Source organism: Hippocampus bargibanti, linkage group LG10 (assembly GCF_051943395.1).
Source record: "Hippocampus bargibanti isolate YZ-2025 linkage group LG10, ASM5194339v1, whole genome shotgun sequence".
Taxonomy (NCBI): Eukaryota; Metazoa; Chordata; class Actinopteri; order Syngnathiformes; family Syngnathidae; genus Hippocampus; species Hippocampus bargibanti.
This window is the reverse complement of record NC_142743.1, coordinates 8,968,959-8,989,320: the sequence shown is the minus strand read 5'-3', so window position 1 is coordinate 8,989,320 and position 20,362 is coordinate 8,968,959. Positions and strand designations below refer to the sequence as shown.

The following is a 20,362-nucleotide window of genomic DNA, read 5'->3' as shown; positions in this document are numbered from 1 at the left end:
CAGATTCAAATCAGAAAAAAATTGAGGCAATTACATCAACGAGCTGAGTCAGCAGTGTTTTAGGGAACAAAATCAAATTGATTATATTTGGACATGCAAGATTTCAGCATGATGTTCTTAATAGTATTTTTGAGGCAATGTTGATTTTTTTTGCTTTAAACTGTGCCAGAAATGTCAGCTTTATATGTGCCATGACTGAGTCAAGATCTGGGGAGCAAATATGGTTCATTAATTCAAGAGTGGTGTCAATCTGAGTGAAAGTTATTTTTTGGAAGAAATATGGTAGATTTTGATTTCACGACTTTTATAGGGTGATAATATATCAAGATGTGTTTTCTTAACACATGAGGAAAAACGCGACAAAGTCTTTAAAGGACAACCAACACCATTTTTTGGTTTCCTAACTGACACCAGAAAAAAAACATTTTATAGCATCTAAAATACCCAAAACACGCAGGCTGATATTTTTAGTCAAATGCAAAACACCAATAAAAATGACTTAAGGTGTCCAAAAACGACTTCAAAATGAAACCTGAAATGGCTAGTTTCAAAAGGACCCGCCTCCTTGGTCGTGACATCACGCCAGGTTGTCTTGCCTTGCTCTAGAATCAAAACAATGGCTTCAGATTTGGAGAAGATGCTTTCTTGTTACTCATCCAGTTATGAATATGATTCAAATAGTTCTGAAGAGGAAAGCATAAATGTTTGCATTCGATTAAAGGAGTCCTCCCATATCAATTTGAGTCGTCAATGACAGCAATGTAGCACCCAGAAAATGCAGAAGATGGCGCCCAAGCTCCATTGGAAATGGGCTGATTTGTCTGCTGGGAATTTGTGTCCGCGAATATCAAATAGTAGTCTTGGTGCAACACACGATTCACCATAGCGTTATTTATGTGTTTTCCTTCTAATTTCATCATCAACACGGATCAACATGAAGTTTTCAGACCAAACAAAGTACCGCAAAATGCATTGTGTGTCGTTTTCTCGGTCAGGGGCGTTCCAAACGTGATGTCACGTGGGGATTGTCATCAACTCAAAAACAAGACGTCCTGAATATTTAACGCGAGTCTTAAAATGTAAAATATAGCTATATGCGGTGGAATCTTTGTAAAATACGCTCAATAGAAGTCATTTGAAGTGATTTTACAAATTATGGACACAACTTGTCCGGAGGCGTTGGTTGTCCCTTAAATGTAGAATCACAACGTCACGTAGCGTGAATAATTATTCGCAGTATTATAAAATATCGGGGCATGAATGCCACTTATTGTTATTTTTTTTCACCAAAACGTGTTAAAGCAGCACTAAAAATGCATCTGAAGTTGTCACTTTTCATGTGTATTTATGGTTGAGAGGGAGTTGCCCCCCGTTTGAGTCAACGTTCCCTGGATGTAATGAAGCAGCATTTCCATTCACACACTGAGGCACACACACACGCTCACACACGGCAATGAATCTTTCTCGAGGGTTCGCTTCTCACTCTCTTTCTCTTACCTTTTTGTTTTGGTGTGGACCACTGAGCCCTGCTCTTTTTTTGTGTCCCTGATTGTGAGCTCCATTCGCTTAACAGAGCTGATTGTTTTGGAGAGCAGCGGTGGGGAAGAAAAAAAAACACATAAAGGCACAATCAGTAAGATCACAAAAGGTGAATTGTAAATATATATGTCCATCCATCCATTTTCCGTACCGCTTATTCCTCATTAGGGTCGCAGGGGGTGCTGTCTTCGGGCATGAGGCGGGGGACACCCTGAATTGGTTGCCAGCCAATCGCATGTAATATATATATAATATATATGTATGTATATATGTATGTATGTATGTATGTATGTATGTATGTATGTATGTATGTATGTATGTATGTATGTATGTATGTATGTATGTATGTATGTATGTATGTGTGTGTGTGTGTGTGTGTGTGTGTGTGTGTATGTATGTATGTATGTATGTATGTATGTATGTATGTATGTATGTATGTATGTGTGTGTGTGTGTGTGTGTGTGTGTGTGTGTGTGTGTGTGTGTGTGTGTGTGTGTGTGTGTGTGTGTGTGTGTGTGTGTGTGTGTGTGTGTGTGTGTGTGTGTGTATAATTTTGAACGTTATCAGTGTCATTATATTAAGTTGTAAGCTACTCAAGTTTGTATTTTCAAAATTTTTAAAGAAAAATGAAGCGGAATTTACATTCAAATGGCAATAATGTTTATTTTTTCATTGAACTAATTCGCTGCCATCCCCAAATTTATTCGAGAATTGATAATATGACATCGAGTGCCATTACGTAATTTGTTCGGGTTTTGGTTTTTCTTCCTGGGGTGCCGATAAAGTGCTGCCCATGGCCTCTGGCAATGTTTTTCCCTTACTCCTTACATTACCCTTTTTTCCATGTTAGTGCTTTGTTCCAGCTTCAGCGCTATGTAAATCCATATGTATGTATTGCATTGTATTTTGGACTGTCGCCCTCACTTCCAGGTCAGATAATTCCTGACCCATATAACTTAGGAATTAACTATTTTTTCCTGATGGAAGAAGACAGTCTATGGTGTATCCCTAAAACTCAATATTCTGTGGGCCCTAAAATTTGACTGACAATTTTGATTTGGATTGGATTGGATGAGCCTTTATCAGTCTGGCATTGGAGAAATGTACATTTCACAGCATCAAAGTGATGAAAATAAGAGGTGATAATATGTAATTTAATCCAAAAAAGGGTATTTGAGCTGTTTATTTCTCCACCCAGTTAAAATTCTACAGATAAACTCAACACAAATCCAAGATAATTGTATGTTTTGTCTTAACGCTAACACATACTGGCCGATAGTTTGCGCGGCCTCACAAATACCATCTCTGTTGTGGTGTGATATTTGAACACAATGACAAAATAAGATTTTACAGGTATGGATATTCTTTATCAGCTTCATCCTTCTGAAACACCTCATAATTGCTTTTTGAGGGGTTGATATCTTTTTCGTGCCGAGACTGATACAGGTTGAAATGTGTTTACTGATGATTTGACTCAGATCTCAAGCAACCACTCTAAATGGACAATATGGCTAATTTGAGGTGTCTCGGAACTGTTTTGGGAAAGTACTGATTGTGCCTTTCAAAAAAATATGTCAGAGTTACATTAAACACTTCCATACTTTACAATTGTGCTATACAAGGTGCCATATTATTTGGACATAACTTATTGAATTGAAAGGAGTTAAAAACCGTTATTTGAAACATATTTTCCCGTACTAACGTGAATCAAAAAGCCAAGATAGTGTATTGATTGATGAGGAATGCAATAGCTTACAATGGTCCACAGTTTGGGGCAAGTGTGATCAAACGAAATGGACGTTACAGTACTGAAGAACAAAATAAGCAACAAAAATGGCAGTTTTTGTGACGCTGTCTTTTTTTTTCTTCTTTTTGAAAGACTGCATCACTTCACAAATGTTACGAATGCTCCCTCAAAACGTGATTTTGTGATCCAGTATTTGTTGTTCACTGGTAGAAACGAGTCTTACTTTGTATCCTTGAATGTATTCTGCTTGGTTCAGTGTGAACGCGTGCGTATGTATTGATCATCACCATTGGAACATGTTTGCATTGGTAGTGTACTGATGCCATAAAATGATCTTTACACGGGGTATACGCATACCACTTTTTTAAAATGTGTGCGAGACCTATTATATCATAAGGGAAAAAAAAAACGTGATCATATTTGAAACTTTACCGGTCAAGTGATCCCTCGCTACTTCGCGATTCACTTATCGCTGATTTCAGTGCATCTCGGATGTTTTTTTTTTTTCAGGGAAAAAATTGTTTTAAAAAAAATGCCGAATGACTTAGAAGTTTTGTACATGGCTGTAGTTTCATTGGTTCCCAGCGTTGACATCCTCCAATGACAGCACGACATGTCATTGTTTACAGCCATGTGGGTTTGCCCCGCCCAGCAACCCCCTATGGAATTTTAATTCCAAAAAAGTGTCTTTGATCTGTTTATTTATCCACCCAGTTCAAATTCTACAGACAAGCTAAACACAAAACAAAGATTGTATGTTTTTCATTTAAAAAACGTCATTCTTTAGCCTGATTATTATACAACTGCGTTGATTTTCATCTATTGCGGGTGGCCCTGGTCCCCATTGACCGTGGAAAACGAGGGATTACTATCATCGGATGTTGGTGACTTTGATTGGATATGCCTTTATTAGTCTCACAGTGGAGAAATTTACATTTCACAGCAGCAAAGTGATAAAAGGAATGATCAAGATGGGGATCAAATGAGATTTGATTATGTTCTTTGTATCTCGTTCACTTTGCCATAGTTGACTCTGAAACTTTATTCAACACAGAATATTGTTCTCGAGACATTGAAATTTTGTTTTTATTGACTCCGATCAGAAAAGGAGGAAATGGCTTAAATTAGATCCATTGAGTTATATGTGTGTAAGACTGATTCGCATTTATCTGTCCCGACTTTTTATCTGGGTAAATTGTGAACGAAAAATGTCTTTTTGTGCACCCCATGAGAATAATATAAAAAAAAATATCAATAATCGGACCTTATCTGACGTTGATTGAAAACAGTGTTCAGATGAGGTCCAATGAAAGGTATCTGTGTGGCCCCCTTTAAGCAAGTCATCTCCTACCATCAAAAATGTTGCATGTTGTATTGTGCACGTCACAAATCCAAATTTCGGTGCCAAAGGAGACAGAACTTGTTCTTGCAATATTGAACACACAAAAAAAAAAACGATGGAAGAGAGCCTAGTGTTACGCTCAAAGTGCTTCATCAAAATCAATCAAATTAGAATTTCATTTGAATCTTTGTGGATGCTTTAAGGACAAGCACATGTGATATTTATTACTCTGTCGCTTTGCGGTGCCCAGAAAAACACACAAGTAGAAATAATAGCATCTAATATAACAAACCCCAACCTTTTGTTGTTAACACGGATGTTCTGTTTGTGGACTTTCACAGACATTGTTTGTAAGACTAAGAATTCTGCAGCAGAATATTTTTGTGAAATAATAATAATAATAGATGTACAGTATTTGGAAGCTCTATTTTTGTATATTGCTATTTTGAGAGGGAAATAATTCTGAGTTGTTTTTTTTTTCATGTTTTTTATTTGGCTAATTTCATGGTTATTTGTTTTAAAATGAAAACAATTGCATGTGACTGACTTGAACTGTAATAAAGTTTCCAAGATTTGAGTCACGTTCGCTATCTGACAAATTTGATGTTTATGATATGGATGATGAGCCTCTGTGTGAAAACAAACAGTGGCGGTTTGATATTCGTAACATGGTAGTTTTCGCGTCTACCTCACAGTTCAGCGGTTCTGCGACCCTCCCAGTCTCGGACACACCCCCCCTCCCACCCAGTCCCCTATTTTTTTTTTTTTTTTTAACAACTTCCTCAACATTCCCCCAAAATTTTGGTCTGCTGACAATTCAGCCAACTTCTTCTTTTCCCTTCAAGGGGTCGCCACAGCAAATCAGTGTCCTCCATCTTTAGAGGTTTGATCCGCATGTTTGTTTTGGCCAAGCTTTTACGTCGGATACCCTTCCTGACACAACCCTCTGTATTTATCCGGGCTTGGGACCGGCACAAGAAGACATATGTCCCTTTGTGGCTACAGAACAATCAACTCGCTCAGTTAAAAGGCTCCCAAACACAAAATGGTCGTCGACACAGCAACGTTCAAAAAAGCAAAAACTATACTCACCATTTGATGACAATGCTCTGATCTTACCGTGACAATTCAGCCAACTACAGTACAAAAAAAACGGTGTCTTATATTGACATCGTGTGGCCGTATTGTGTAATTGCAATTCATAACGTTTTCGTTTATCTCTGCAATATTGTGTGTAATAATAATAATAATAATACACTTGATTTCTAAGCACCTTTCAAAACTCTCAAGGACACGTTACAGTCACGGTATAAGAACATTCGTTTTTCTGCGGTTGAGCAACGGCAGCCATTCGCGCGAGCGTTTACTCAACCTGGAAGTAATACAAACTCGCGCCACTAATGTGAGCGTGTATATATGTCAAATTATTTGTCTTTTGCTGTGATTTTGATTTTGTGCCATTTTTTTCCCCCTTGATGAAACCAAGAACAGGAAATGGACTTTGAAGTTGGACACGGTAGACGTCTCTGTCACGGTCCAGCTATTAGCTTACAAGTACACATCGTCAACTCTCTCTGCTAGTCGGGTGTGAGTACACAATTTATTATTTTGAGGCCCAAGTATGCATTTAGACGTTTCAGCAACACACAATTTGGTTCACGACCGTGCGACCATCCTCAATAATTCTTCCAGGGTTTCTGCGCATATGTAACGAAGTCATGCATTATGACGTTGGTGTCATACTGTGTGCCGTTGCGACAAGTTGTGTCCATAATTTGTAAAATGGCTTCAAATGACTTCTAATGGGCGTATTTTAATAGGATTCCACCGCATATAGCTATACTTAACGTTTTAAGACTCGCTCTGAACATTCAGGAAGTCTCGTTTTTGAGTTGGTGATGAGTCCGTACGTGACGTCATGAAAGGACCGTCCCCTGACCGTAAAAAAGATGCATTGTAGCGTCTTTCCATCACGTCAATGTATTTTGCTGTACTGTTTTTTTTAAATCCTTGTGTTACATCCAAAAGCCGCCAGCAGAGTGAGTCCAAGCTCCATGGAAGGAATGTATCAACCTGTGGAAACGGGCTGATTCATTCCTCACAGCTCGGTGGCCATTTTATTGCCTCTTTTTGGGTGAGATATTCCCACCCCCCGCCCGTTTGCCTTAAAATGACACGGAATAAATTCTTTAATCGATTGCAAACATGTATGCTTTCCTCTTCAGAACTATTTGAATCATATTCATAACTGGATGAGTAACAAGAAAGCATATTATCCGAATCTGAAGCCATTGTTTGGACTCTCCAGCAATGCAAGACGTGTTGGTGTTACATCACGAAATGGGGGCGGGACTTTCTGAAAATGCCCAATTCGCAGCTCAATTTTTTTGCAGATTTTGGACACTTTAAGTCATTTTTCTTGGTGTTTTGCATTTGACTAAAAATATCATACTGCATGTTTTGGGTATTTTAGATTCTATAAAACGTTTTTCTGGTGTCAGTTAAAAACAAAAAAGTGACGTCGGTTGTCCTTTAAGTCATAATTTAATAATCATATGTCGTGCGGCGATACAGCAAGCAGGTGGAAAGTTGATAAAAGTTCACTCAGCCAGATGCAGGAAGGGTATTGTGAGTTTTCTTTATTTGAAGTTGATATCAGTTTTCGGCAGGCCCCAGGTAACACTGCTCTCCAGGTTGTCCTTTGTCCCTCTTCTCCCTCCTCGAAGTGACTGGCTCAGTCTAGTTTTAAAGGTGCTTCACCTGAGCTTCTGGCCAATCAGATCCCAGCGGTAATTGGCCATTCCCAGGTGGTTGCAATCACCTTCTCAATCAGTCTCAATCAATTAGTGGTCGCCCAACTCTACTGTTTTGGATGGGGAGAAATGCGCACCTTTCTCCCATCCAAAATCCAGAAAACACATTTAACATTTCTTTTGGCATCATGACATCATAATTCATGACTCCGTTACACATGTACAATCAAATGGACCCTCCCCAATGTTTTCGAAAATGTTTTTTTATGGGGTCCTCAGTCGTTTATTGAATGTGGTTTGGGGAGTTGGATTCAATTGCTTTGATATTTCATCATTTCATTAATTAGTGTAAAGCACAGGTGTCAAAGTCAAGGCCCAAGGGCCAATTTTAGCCCGCCACATCATTTTATTCGACCCGCGACAGCAAATCAAACTTTGAAATTCCATGATGCTCGCTAAAGTCTGAACCAAAATTTCCAATTATCCCATGGAAACCGCAATTAGTCATTATTTTTGACTTTTTTTTTGCGCTTTGTATGTAGTATGTGGAGGGGATGAATCATTTTAATGGCTTCCCCAAATTCATAACGGCCCCCCGAGAGGAAACCGAAACTACAATGTAGCCCGCGGCAAAAAATGTATTTGATGATGAAATGACAATCGGTACATATTTAAATACAGTAAAGTCTCGTTATATCGATATTCAAGGGAGTCCGAAAAAATATCGATATAACCGGGACTATCGATATATCCGACCCTGTTTGCATGTAATTTTCTCCGTGCGTGCATAGAAATGGTATCGATATAACCAGGACTATCGATATATCCGATATCGATATAACGAGACTTTACTGTACATTTATTCGTCACTTTCCCCGATGAATGCCAATTCAATAAATTACATTCTGTACAATATTGCAAGTCCATCTTTTCACAGTTACGCATGCATTTGTAAAAATGACACAAGGAATGAAAACAATAAAACAACTTGCACATACAGTGTCATAATTGACATGTTAAATAATAGATTGTCCTTTTTTTGTTGGTTTACTTTTCAAAATGACAACATTAAAATACAAGACAGCCACATTTTTGGTTTTGGAACTGTCAATGCACATTGATTGACATTTTTAAATTAAATCAACCACCCTGGCAGGTTTACATTGTGGACAGTTTAAGGAGTGCCACGCAGAGGTGACAAAGGAGGAGGACGCTCACGTGGGTGGACGTAGCGGTGTTCCCAGTTGCAGCGTTTCCAGTTGTGGTGTTGCCGGCTGTGGTTTCAGCGTTTCCCGTTGCAGCGTTGCCAGCTGTGGTAGCAGCGTTTCCAGTTGCAGCGTTGCCAGCTGTGGTAGCAGCGTTTCCAGTTGCTGTGTTGCCGGCTGTGGTTGCAGCGTTTCCAGTTGCAGTGTTGCCGGCTGTGGTTACAGCATTTCCCGTTGCAGCGTTGCCAGCTGTGGTTGCAGCGTTTCCAGTTGCAGTGTTGCCGGCTGTGGTAGCAGCGTTTCCCGTTGCAGCGTTGCCAGCTGTGGTAGCAGCGTTTCCAGTTGCAGCGTTTCCAGTTGCTGTGTTGCCGGCTGTGGTTGCAGCGTTTCCAGTTGCAGTGTTGCCGGCTGTGGTTACAGCATTTCCCGTTGCAGCGTTGCCAGCTGTGGTTGCAGCGTTTCCAGTTGCAGTGTTGCCGGCTGTGGTAGCAGCGTTTCCCGTTGCAGCGTTGCCAGCTGTGGTAGCAGCGTTTCCAGTTGCTGTGTTGCCGGCTGTGGTTGCAGCGTTTCCAGTTGCAGCGTTGCCAGCTGTGGTTGCAGCGTTTCCAGTTGTAGTGTTGCCGGCTGTGGTAGCAGCGTTTCCCGTTGCAGCGTCGCCAGCTGTGGTTGCAGCGTTTCCAGTTGCAGTGTTGCCAGCTGTGGTTGCAGCGTTTCCAGTTGCAGCGTTGCCGGCTGTGGTTGCAGTGTTTCCAGTTGCAGTGTTGCCAGCTGTGGTTGCAGCGTTTCCAGTTGCAGTGTTGCCAGCTGTGGTTGCAGCGTTTCCAGTTGCAGCGTCGCCAGCTGTGGTAGCAGCGTTGCCGGTTACAGCGTTGCCAGCTGTGGTTGCAGCGTTTCCAGTTGCAGCGTTGCCAGCTGTGGTGGCTGCGTTTCCAGTTGCAGTGTTGCCGGCTGTGGTTGCAGCGTTTCCAGTTGCAGTGTTGCCGGCTGTGGTTGCAGCGTTTCCAGTTGCAGTGTTGCCGGCTGTGGTTGCAGCGTTTCCAGTTGCAGTATTGCCGGCTGTGGTGGCAGCGTTTCCAGTTGCAGCGTTGCCAGCTGTGGTAGGAGCGTTTCCGGTTGCAGCGTTGCCAGCTGTGGTGGCTGCGTTTCCAGTTGCAGTGTTGCCAGCTGTGGTTGCAGTGTTGCCGGCGGTGGTAGCAGCGTTGCCAGCTGTGGAGGCAGCGTTTCCGGTTGCAGCGTTGCCCGATGTGGTTGCAGCGTTTCCGGTTGCAGCGTTGCCGGCTGTGGTAGCAGCATTTCCGGTTGCAGCGTTGCCAGCTGTGGTTGCAGCGTTTCCAGTTGCAGTGTTGCTAGCTGTGGTTGCAGCGTTGCCGGCTGTGGTAGCAGCGTTGCCGGTTGCAGCGTTGCCAGCTGTGGTTGCAGCGTTTCCATTTGCAGTGTTGCCGGCTGTGGTAGCAGCGTTTCCGGTTGCAGCGTTGCCAGCTGTGGTAGCAGCGTTTCCGGTTGCAGCGTTGCCAGCTGTGGTGGCTACGTTTCCAGTTGCAGTGTTGCCGGCTGTGGTAGCAGCGTTTCCGGTAGCAGCGTTGCCAGCTGTGGTAGCAGCGTTTCCGGTTGCAGCGTTGCCAGCTGTGGTGGCTGCGTTTCCAGTTGCAGTGTTGCCAGCTGTGGTGGCTGCGTTTCCAGTTGCAGTGTTGCCGGCTGTGGTTGCAGCGTTTCCAGTTGCAGTATTGCCGGCTGTGGTTGCAGCGTTGCCGGCTGTGGTAGCAGCGTTGCCAGTTGTGGTGGCAGCGTTGCCAGTTGTGGTGGCAGCGTTTCCAGTTGCAGTGTTGCCGGCTGTGGTGGCAGCGTTTCCAGTTGCAGCGTTGCCGGCTGTGGTTGCAGCGTTTCCAGTTGCAGTGTTGCCAGCTGTGGTTGCAGCGTTTCCAGTTGCAGCGTCGCCAGTTGTGGTAGCAGCGTTGCCGGTTACAGCGTTGCCAGCTGTGGTTGCAGCGTTTCCAGTTGCAGCGTTGCCAGCTGTGGTGGCTGCGTTTCCAGTTGCAGTGTTGCCGGCTGTGGTTGCAGCGTTTCCAGTTGCAGTGTTGCCGGTTGTGGTTGCAGCGTTTCCAGTTGCAGTATTGCCGGCTGTGGTTGCAGCGTTGCCGGCTGTGGTAGCAGCGTTTCCGGTTGCAGCGTTGCCAGCTGTGGTGGCTGCGTTTCCAGTTGCAGTGTTGCCAGCTGTGGTGGCAGCGTTTCCAGTTGCAGTGTTGCCGGCTGTGGTTGCAGCGTTTCCAGTTGCAGTATTGCCGGCTGTGGTTGCAGCGTTGCCGGCTGTGGTAGCAGCATTTCCGGTTGCAGCGTTGCCAGCTGTGGTAGCAGCGTTGCCAGTTGTGGTGGCAGCGTTTCCAGTTGCAGTGTTGCCGGCTGTGGTAGCAGCGTTTCCGGTTGCAGCATTGTCAGCTGTGGTTGCAGCGTTGCCAGTTGTGGTTGCAACGTTGCCGGCAGTGATTGCAGCATTACCAGCTGTGGTTGCAGCGTTTCCGGTTGCAGCGTTGCCAGCTGTGGTTGCAGCGTTTCCGGTTGCAGCGTTGCTGGCTGTGGTAGCAGCGTTGCCGGATGCAGCGTTGCCAGCTGTGGTGGCTGCGTTTCCAGTTGCAGTGTTGCCGGCTGTGGTAGCAACGTTTCTGGTTGCAGCGTTGCTGGCTGTGGTAGCAGCGTTGCCGGATGCAGCGTTGCCAGCTGTGGTGGCTGCGTTTCCAGTTGCAGTGTTGCCGGCTGTGGTAGCAGCGTTTCCGGTTGCAGCGTTGCCAGCTGTGGATGCAGCATTGCCAGCTGTGGTTGCAGCGTTACCAGCTGTGGTTGCAGCGTTGCCGGTTGCAGCGTTGCCGGTTGCTGCGTTGCCGGCTGTGGTAGCAGCATTTCCGGTTGCAGCGTTTCCAGTTGCAGTGTTGCCGGCTGTGGTTGCAGCGTTGCCGGCTGTGGTAGCAGCGTTTCCAGTCGCAGCATTGCCGACTGTGGTTGCAGCATTGACAGGTGTAGTTGGAGCGTTACCAGTTGCAGCGTTGCCAGCTGTGGTTGCAGCGTTTCCAGTTGCAGCGTTGCCAGCTGTGGTTACAGCATTTCTAGTTGCAACATTGCTGGCTGTAGTTGCAGCGTTTCCAGTTGCATCATTGCCAACAGTGGTTGCAGCGTTTCCGGTTGCAGCATTGCCGGCTGTGCTGGCAGCGTTTCCGGTTGCAACGTTGCCGGCTGTAGTTGCAGCATTTCCAGTTGCAGTATTGCCAGTCACAGGATTGTTCGCTGTGATCACAACATTGCCGGTGGCAGAATTGGGTGTGGTTAGGGGAGATGGTGTGGGCGTAGCAGTTTGGGAATTTATGGATGCTATTGGGGGGTGAAGAGAAAAAAATCAGACATGACTTTAAAAGCATCGTCCTTAATAAATGAGCGGGAATTAAAAATTACATGCTTACCAATCATCAGGAGTTGGAGGAGGATTGGCAAAAGCATTCTTTTTTTGTTGAAGGAAACCAATCTCATAAATATCTAAAATCCCAAAAAAGAAAAATGCTGTACATTAGTTTTAGTATAAACCCCATAAGGGAAAAAGTCACTCAGTTAAAACAGGATAAAGTTGTACAATTATAACAACAAAAGTTGCCTTCAACAGAATTTTTTTTTTTTACAAGAAAAACATGACATTTTATGACAGAAAAATATCAGTGAAAAACACAATTGTATCATTTGTAATTTGTAATCGAAACACAAAATTACACACTTTTTAATTTGTATTAAATCAAACAAGAAAAAATACTTTAAAGAGAATTACTTTTTTTTAGGAAAATAACATTTGAGTATCTTAAAGTTTCAATACTATACCCCCCCAAAAAAGTGTGCGACTGGCCATACAATGTATTGAATAAATACACATGTAAATAAATACATAAATAAGTTGATTTTTAAATTTTTATAAAGTCGTAACAACAAAAAAACGCGAATGATAATTACTTGTAATTCTTTGCTGAATGCATACACCAATGCAATACATTATATTTTTTTTAAAGGAAAATAACGTTCTACTATCTTAAAGTGTCAATATTACCCCCCAGAAAGTATGCGACTAACCATACAATAAATAAATAAATGAATGAATGAATGAATGAATGAATGAATGAATGAATGAATGAATAAATAAATAAATTAATTAAAAAATAAATAAATAAATAAATACATGAATAAATAAATAAATAAATAAATACATACATACATACATACATACATACATACAATACATACATACATACATACATACATAAATAAATCAATTTTATCTATTTAACAGGTAAGCCACTTAGCCTTTTTTATTGCAGTAATGTGACAAAAATATGCCCATTATGATAAAAAATTCAGTGGAAAAAAAATTACCCCTATAAAAAAGATCCACAAGACGGGGGAAAAAAATTGCAAAATAATTTTCAAATAAATTTGTAATATTCCGAAGGGGAGAAGCATCCAAGACCAACACCGTGACATTGTGAAATAAAAGTTGGATATAAAAATAGAATAAAATACAATATCAAAATAGAATAATAAAAATAGAAAAATTTGAACTAAAAATCCTGATATGAAACACTGTGTACTTACCAACCGTTGACTTATTGGAGTTTGTGCGTCTTTGATGAATTGAGGCCTCGTTGGGGTGTGTCACGTTGCGTGTGACTTTTGCATCTTTATAAGCCCGATGACAACCACTGGGAAGACGTATGGTGATCATTCCTTCCACCTTGCTCACCTGTCCGCTTTTCTTCTCAGGGTCATCGCATCATTGTGGTGTGGCTCGGTTGCAAAGTCAACAGGCGCGCACAAAGACGCCACTGTGTAACCGGTACGTGGCTGACAATGGCGTCATCGGCGCTTGTCCACAGAAGAAGACATTTACGGAATGAGCAGAAAAAGGTGGGGACGCTTTTGTCTGCACCTGTCATCCATTATTTCACACGTCCATAAGTTCATGCGTTCACTCCCTTCGCACGTAAGTCACCGTGTCGCTGTCCGCGGGTCGGAGTCAAACTTCCTCGTCGTAGCGTCTACATTGTGTACATTTCTTGGTTCGAGGTGACAGTTACTGTTTGGAAGGTTCTCGATTGGGTTGAGGTCAGAGGATGTTGGTTAATTTTAATACTTCTCAGGCTGTTGCAGCAAAAATTCTTTGAGGTTTCTTTTTTTTCGTATGTTTTGCATTAACAATTGTATTAAATAATAAAACAATAAACACTAAAAAGGCATTTTAGTTTAACTCATTCACTGCCATTCCCGAATTTATTCGGGAATTGAAAAGCATGACGTAGAGCGCCATTGCCGAATTTGTTTTTGCCGATAAAAGGGCTGGTCAGACCTCTGGCAATGTTTTTTCCCTCCCACGAGTGGGCAGCATTCGCCTTTTGTACAGCCGCCCCCATTTCAAGCTCAGATAACTCCAGGCCCATATAACTTAGGAATTAACTCTTTTTTTCTGATGAAAGAAGAGAGTTTAAAGTTTAAAGGACAACCGACGTCAATTTTTTGTTTCTTAACTGACATCAGAAAAACGTTTTATAGTATCTAAAGTGCCCAAAACACACAGTATGATATTTTAGTCAAATGCAAAACACAAATAAAAATGACTTAAAGTGTCCAAAATCTGCAAAAAAATTGAGCTGCGAATTGGGCATTTTCGGAAAGTCCCGACCCCAGTTCGTGACGTCATGCCAAGACGTGTTGCATTGCTTGTGAATCAAAACAATGGCTTCAGATTCGGAGAATATGCTTTCTTGTTACACATCCAGTTATGAATATGATTCAAATAGTTCTGAAGAGGAAAGCCTACATGTTTGCAATCGATTAAAGAATTTATTCCATGCCATTTTGAGGCAACATCGGGGCAACAATGGATCATCAGAAAAGAGACACATAATGGCGACCTCCAGTGGCCACCTCCGCTTCCACAGGCAGATAAATTCCTTATATGGAGCTTGGACTCCCTCTTCTGGCGGCTTTTGGGTGCAAGACGGTTCTCAGACCAAACATGTACAGCAAAATACATTGACGTGATGGAAGGACGCTACAATGCGTCTTTTTTACGGTCACGGGGCGGTCCTTTCATGTCGTCACCAACTCAAAAACAAGACTTCCTGAATAATCAACGTGAGTCTTAAAACGTAAAATATAGCTATATGCGGTGGAATATTTGTACAATACGCTCAGTAGAAGTCATTTGAAGCCATTTTACAAAATATGGACACAACTTGCCCGGAGACGTCGGTTGTCCTTTAACTGAAGTGCAGAAATTAACCAGGAAAGGGCGAAAACCTCCGTACAAGTTGTGTCCATAATTTGTAAAATGGCTTCAAATGACTTCTACTGAGCGTATTTTATAAAGATTCCACCGCATATAGCTATATTTTAAGTTTTAAAACTCGCGTTGATAATTTAGGAAGTCTTGTTTTTGAGTTGGCGACGATTCCTGACGTCATGTCACGGTGTCAGAGATATGACAGACAGACACCGTGGACAGAGACTCAGAACCAGAACGATTGTCCCCACTGCCGGCAGGAGACGCAGTCATCAGATGACATACGTCTGAATTCTGCGCCTCTCTGCCAAGCTATTTATTGAGAGTATATGTAAATTACAGTGATATATTAGTAAAACATAGTTTTCTTGATTATAATGCCACGCCTCTGGGCGTTCTGAGCACCAACAGCTGAAAGCAGTAAAACATAGACAGTTTAATTGGTTGTCTTTTCCATGAACTGATAAGTTCGTAATCTGGCGCTTGTGCAGGATGTTTAAGCCGTAAATAACTTTGGTGGAAAAAGGAGTATCTCAAGCCCTAAATTCTGTGCAAGGCCGGACCTTCTAGAATCTAGATGGAGACGACAGTTCACCTTGCCGTGTCTGTTTCACTCAGATTTACTGTGGCCATCTGCGCTTTGACTGTGGACCCATTGTTTAGTTGGTCAGCAAAGCACGGCACTTTTAAACATGATAAATTATTATTCTCCATCACACGGACGGAACGCCGCTGACCGAGAAAGGACACGCAATTCATCTTGCGGTACTTTGTTTGGTCTGAAAACTTTGTGTTGATGGCGAAATTTATAAGGAAATCATTTGACTTGTGGATTGTAAAATGACGTTTTCAAATATGAATGTAGTAAAATTAAAGCATTCGTTACACCTTTTGTACTCGCAAAGCGATGAGTGGAACACAGAGGTGATCGAGAACATTGCTATATATATATATATGCCAATTACGTTGATTTTTTTTTTTAATTGATGAAAAGGTTTCTTCAGCCGTCATCTGTACTTTTTTGAAGGTGTCGGACGTTTCGCTTCTTGTCCAAGATGCTTCTTCAGCGAACTAAAATCTTACTGGTAGTATCGGCCCTATATATATATATATATATATATATATATATATATATATATATATATATATATATATCCCTAATGTCCAGACATCCCTAATGGCACCAGACATGACGGCTCCCCGCAACCTGATTGTCCTAGTCTGGCGCCGCCATGTCTGGACATTAGGGATATATATATAGGGCTGATACTACCAGTAAGACTTTAGTTTGCTGAAGAAGCATCTTGGATCAAAAGCGAAACGTCCGACACCTTCAAAAAAGTACAGATGACGGCTGAAGAAACCTTTTCATCGATGGACCACTCCTGTACGACTGAGAGCTTACACAGATGTTTTTTTTATACATGAAAAAAATACATTTAAAAGACATATTGTCCCCATTTGCAAATATTTTCATGTCGACCAAAACGCAGTGACTAGCGATCCCGACCGAATTACAATCTCCCTTCCCGTTATTGCGTAAGTGTCTGACCAATGATTCATTTGGTGACGCGAGTGTTTTTACTGCTTTGAATACAAACCTGATTACTTCAAGAAACTTCCTGTATACTTTTTGTTCGTGTTGTTTGAACAACCCTGCTCATGTAAATCCCCCAAAAGCGAAAGATATGTGAGCTTGATTCAATAAATGCTACTAAACTGTGGTCGGACGTGATATGACGTGTGCCGGTCTGAGTTTTTGTGTGGATCGAGTGATCATGATCGGACACTTTGATAGTTACGTCAGCTCATAAGCATGAGGAGCCAGCGATGAGAAGAAAGGAGTGTCATGGATGCGTATGTGGAACTGTCGCGGCTTGGAATTGATGCGGATTTACGTGGGACAGGAATTGTCAGACAATCTCTTTTTGTCAATGGATGCTACAGCTCTGTTTGCTTTCAAATCTTAGCTTGTAGCATACATGCACATTCCATCATGATGTCTCTGATCCACTGGTGAAAAGGAGGTTTTGAACCTCTCATCATTCGTATAGAACTGCTTCATGTCACAAAGAGGGTTCAGGAAGTGCTTAAAATTGAATGACTGTTTTGTGTGTCACATTTTTTTTGTTTTGTTCTTGACTTCAAGATGGTGCCGCGCGTGAGTGGCTGCTTTTACAGCAGCTCTTGTATTTTGTTTTTGCTGCTGTGAAATGTAAATTTCTCCATTGTGAGATAAATAATTGCTCATCTAATCAAATATGCTAGTCAGGGCCTGACTTAAACTTGTTTTTTACATCAAATATTTTGTTTGCTAAAACAGATCAGTTGTATTTAATTTTTCAATCCAAAATGTTGTCAGGCAATTAGGTATAATTTTTAAGTTACCTACAATATTACAGTAAAGTCTCGTTATATCGATATCGGATATATCGATAGTCCCGGTTATATCGATATTTTTTCGGACTCCTTTGAATATCGATATAACGAGACTTTACTGTATTTATTTTTGTTTTTGTTCTTTTGACTTCAAGATGGCGCTGCGAGAGTGGCTGCCTTTCCAGCAGCTCTTGTTTTTATTTTTTGAACTTTTCTTTCCTTTCCTCTTCCTTTCAAAACTTTGCTGCTGTGAAATGTAAATTTCTCCACTGCGAGACTAATAAAAATAAATCCAATCCAATACATTTTAATCCTATCATTTGCATACGTGATTTGGTCAGGAGACTCCCGATTTTGACCACAATACCCAATCAAGGTGAAACAAAAGAAAATGTAAAAAAACAAAATGCATTTTTATACTAATTGATTGAGCATTTTGTGTTTTATTTAGTTCTAATTGACACTTTTGGAACACTCACATTATTTTAACACACACCACAGAGTCACGAGTATGAAAATCTGCCGATTTATAATTTCTGAAACGTATCACGTATGCATTTAGCAGTCATGGTGAACTTGAATTCTCAGCATTTATGTTCCACTCTGACAAATGAAAAAGAATTTGTGAATATTCAGGGGATACTTTATTTCATAGAAAGTCCTGCAAATAGAAAAAAAATTAAATCACAGGCTGAAAGCGAACTTGAGGGACCTGTATGGCAACAATTGCATGATCCGTGTAAAGGATTTGAAACGTCTTACTTGCCACAGCTCCAAGGAAAGCTTAGCTCTTGTTATTCAAAACAACCCGATGACCAAAAAAAAAAAAAAAAAAAAGTCTTCAAGTCAAATTTTCGCTTTTGCTTTTCTTTGCTCGCTTGGCTTTGTTATTGTTGTTCAGGTTCTCGTTCTTCTGGTTGTCATTGTTGGACTTTTGCAGTAGCGCGAGCGTGTCACGCTTCTCGATCTTCCTCAGGTGCTTCTTCTTCATCCTCTTGAGCTTTGCCGTGTTGCGGATCTGCAACAGTATTTTTTTTTCAAACAAGCCTCGTTTTAAACTCATTAACATCAACACTTGGTCACAGTGAGAGGTGTTCCTACGTACCACTTGCACAACCTCCGCTTTGCGTTCGTTCTCCTCGCGCCGCTTCAAGTTCTCTTCTCGCCGTTTCCGTTTATCCTGTGCAGGCGGCGGAGTGAATCAGGCGGTGCACAAATGCTTTGCTTTTAGTGTTTTTTTTTAATTATGTACCTCTTTTGCTTTGGCTTTCTGCTGTTTCAGTTGCGATGAGTATATCTGTACCAGCTGCTTCTCTCGCTTTGCCTGCATTTTCTTCGCCCAGGAAGTGCACAGTGATGTGTCTCTTACCAACGCAGAGAACCTAAATACACGAGCATGCAGAGGTATTGAATTGTTAAAATTATTAGAACCCTGAGACACACACAAAAACAGTAGCAGATTCGTCCACAAAAAAACAAGCATTTGTCAGCTTTTAACAAATTTACTTTAAAATTATTTTGATTATTATTTTCCCCAATCTTGTAATATTGTGGATCTTTTTATCGGGGTGATTTTTCCCTATGAAGACTTTAGCATGGTGGGCATATTTTTCTCACATGACTGCAATAAAAAGTTTATGTGGCTTACCTGTTAATTAAATAAAATCAATTTAATCTAATAACTCAAATAGTATCCAAGGTTACAGTTTATTTGGTATAACTTCAGTGAGAATTTATTCATTCAACTGCTGTGCAGAGAATACCAGATGCTAATTGACCTATCAAGTACTAAAATAAAGAGCTAATGTAAATCTTCTTGCTATTTATGAGCAGTTGAGAACATAAAGGTTCTTTCTCATGTCTTCTTCTCTCGGCTTTTCCCTTCAAGGCGTCGCCACAGCGAATCAGCGTCCTCCATCTTCAGAGGTTTGATCGGCATGTTTGTTTTGGCCAAGCTTTTATGTCAAATGCCCTTCCAGACACAACCATCTGTGTTGAACCAGATGGGTTCTTTCTAATGTAAATATTAATTATCTGGTCCTTCAGTCGTGTCTTCGTGGTAATTTGCATGCGTCAAACACATTTTGAAAACAATACATGATGACAACAGTGTTAATAATGATAATACAATATCACCTCTGCTTGTTGCGGTCCTTCCAAACTCGTCCTGATTTCGGCTTCCCCAGGGGAATGGTAACAGTCGCCTGAACACCATTTCCCAAACGGCGCTTCTTCTTGGGAGGTTCCGACTTCGTCTTTGGGATCGCTGGTGGTCTTTCTGCAAGGGCAGGCTTTGACACTTGACCGGCTATGTCCGCCTCTGCTGCGGGGTCTGTGCGAGGCCCCTCTGACTCAGGTACGACGCCTGTGGCGGGATTATCCACAACAGTCGCCGGTTGAACACACACTGCACCGGCTATGTCCGCCTCTGCTGCGGGGTCTGTGCGAGGCCCCTCTGACTCAGGTACGACGCCTGTGGCGGGATTATCCACAACAGTCGCCGGTTGAACACACACTGCAGGCTTCTCTTCCTCAGTCTCCAGGTCGAGAATCACCGCGGACGTCTCCTTTAAAGTCTCCTGGCCGACTTTCACTGCGGGATTCTCTTCGACGGGCTCCGGGGCACGTTGCTCCGCTTCACTATTCTCCGGTATGATAGACCTTCTGCTCCGCCTGACCGGAGTCCTCGCCGGGACCTCACAATTCTGGAGTAAGGCTGGGCGACGTACCACGCGGCCGCTGCGGGTCCGCGTGGTTAAATCGAGAGTGTCTTTGTTGTCGTCCGCAGTAGAATCGCTGTTTACTTTGTTTTCCGACATGTTTCTATACACTACTTTCGACTCTATATTTCCACGTGTGAGCCCCGAGCTGACTCCGTAGTGATTACGTACTTCCGTATTATTGTAAACATGTTTTTCTTTCGTTAGCGCCAGTCTTCGGTCGGAAGATGAACTGCATAATAAACGCCGAACGCTACAGTCTATAGTCTCTTCATAACATTAATCATTAATAACACAGTACTTACAAAACACTTTCGTGGATAACAGCATGTCATAAATTTTCATTATCTGCAAAACTTATTACAAAACAAGC

General features: G+C 42.0%; 2 protein-coding genes across 2 annotated transcripts; both read right to left on the bottom strand.

Annotated features, from left to right (window-relative positions):
* Positions 1 to 6,794: 6,794 nt before the first annotated feature.
* Positions 6,795 to 14,064, bottom strand: LOC148892315 (uncharacterized). The gene is made up of 3 exons (XM_089006521.1): positions 13,204 to 14,064; positions 12,033 to 12,105; positions 6,795 to 11,943 (listed from the first exon to the last, which is right to left on the bottom strand). Exons 2-3 carry the CDS (start codon positions 12,097 to 12,099, stop codon positions 8,540 to 8,542), a joined length of 3,471 nt encoding a protein of 1,156 aa, XP_088862647.1. The 5' UTR covers positions 12,100 to 12,105; positions 13,204 to 14,064; the 3' UTR covers positions 6,795 to 8,539.
* A 3,836-nt stretch (positions 14,065 to 17,900) lies between these two features.
* ccdc86 (coiled-coil domain containing 86) lies at positions 17,901 to 20,351 on the bottom strand. The gene is made up of 4 exons (XM_089006121.1): positions 19,406 to 20,351; positions 18,522 to 18,651; positions 18,375 to 18,449; positions 17,901 to 18,287 (listed from the first exon to the last, which is right to left on the bottom strand). Exons 1-4 carry the CDS (start codon positions 20,086 to 20,088, stop codon positions 18,111 to 18,113), a joined length of 1,065 nt encoding a protein of 354 aa, XP_088862247.1. The 5' UTR covers positions 20,089 to 20,351; the 3' UTR covers positions 17,901 to 18,110.
* Positions 20,352 to 20,362: the final 11 nt, after the last annotated feature.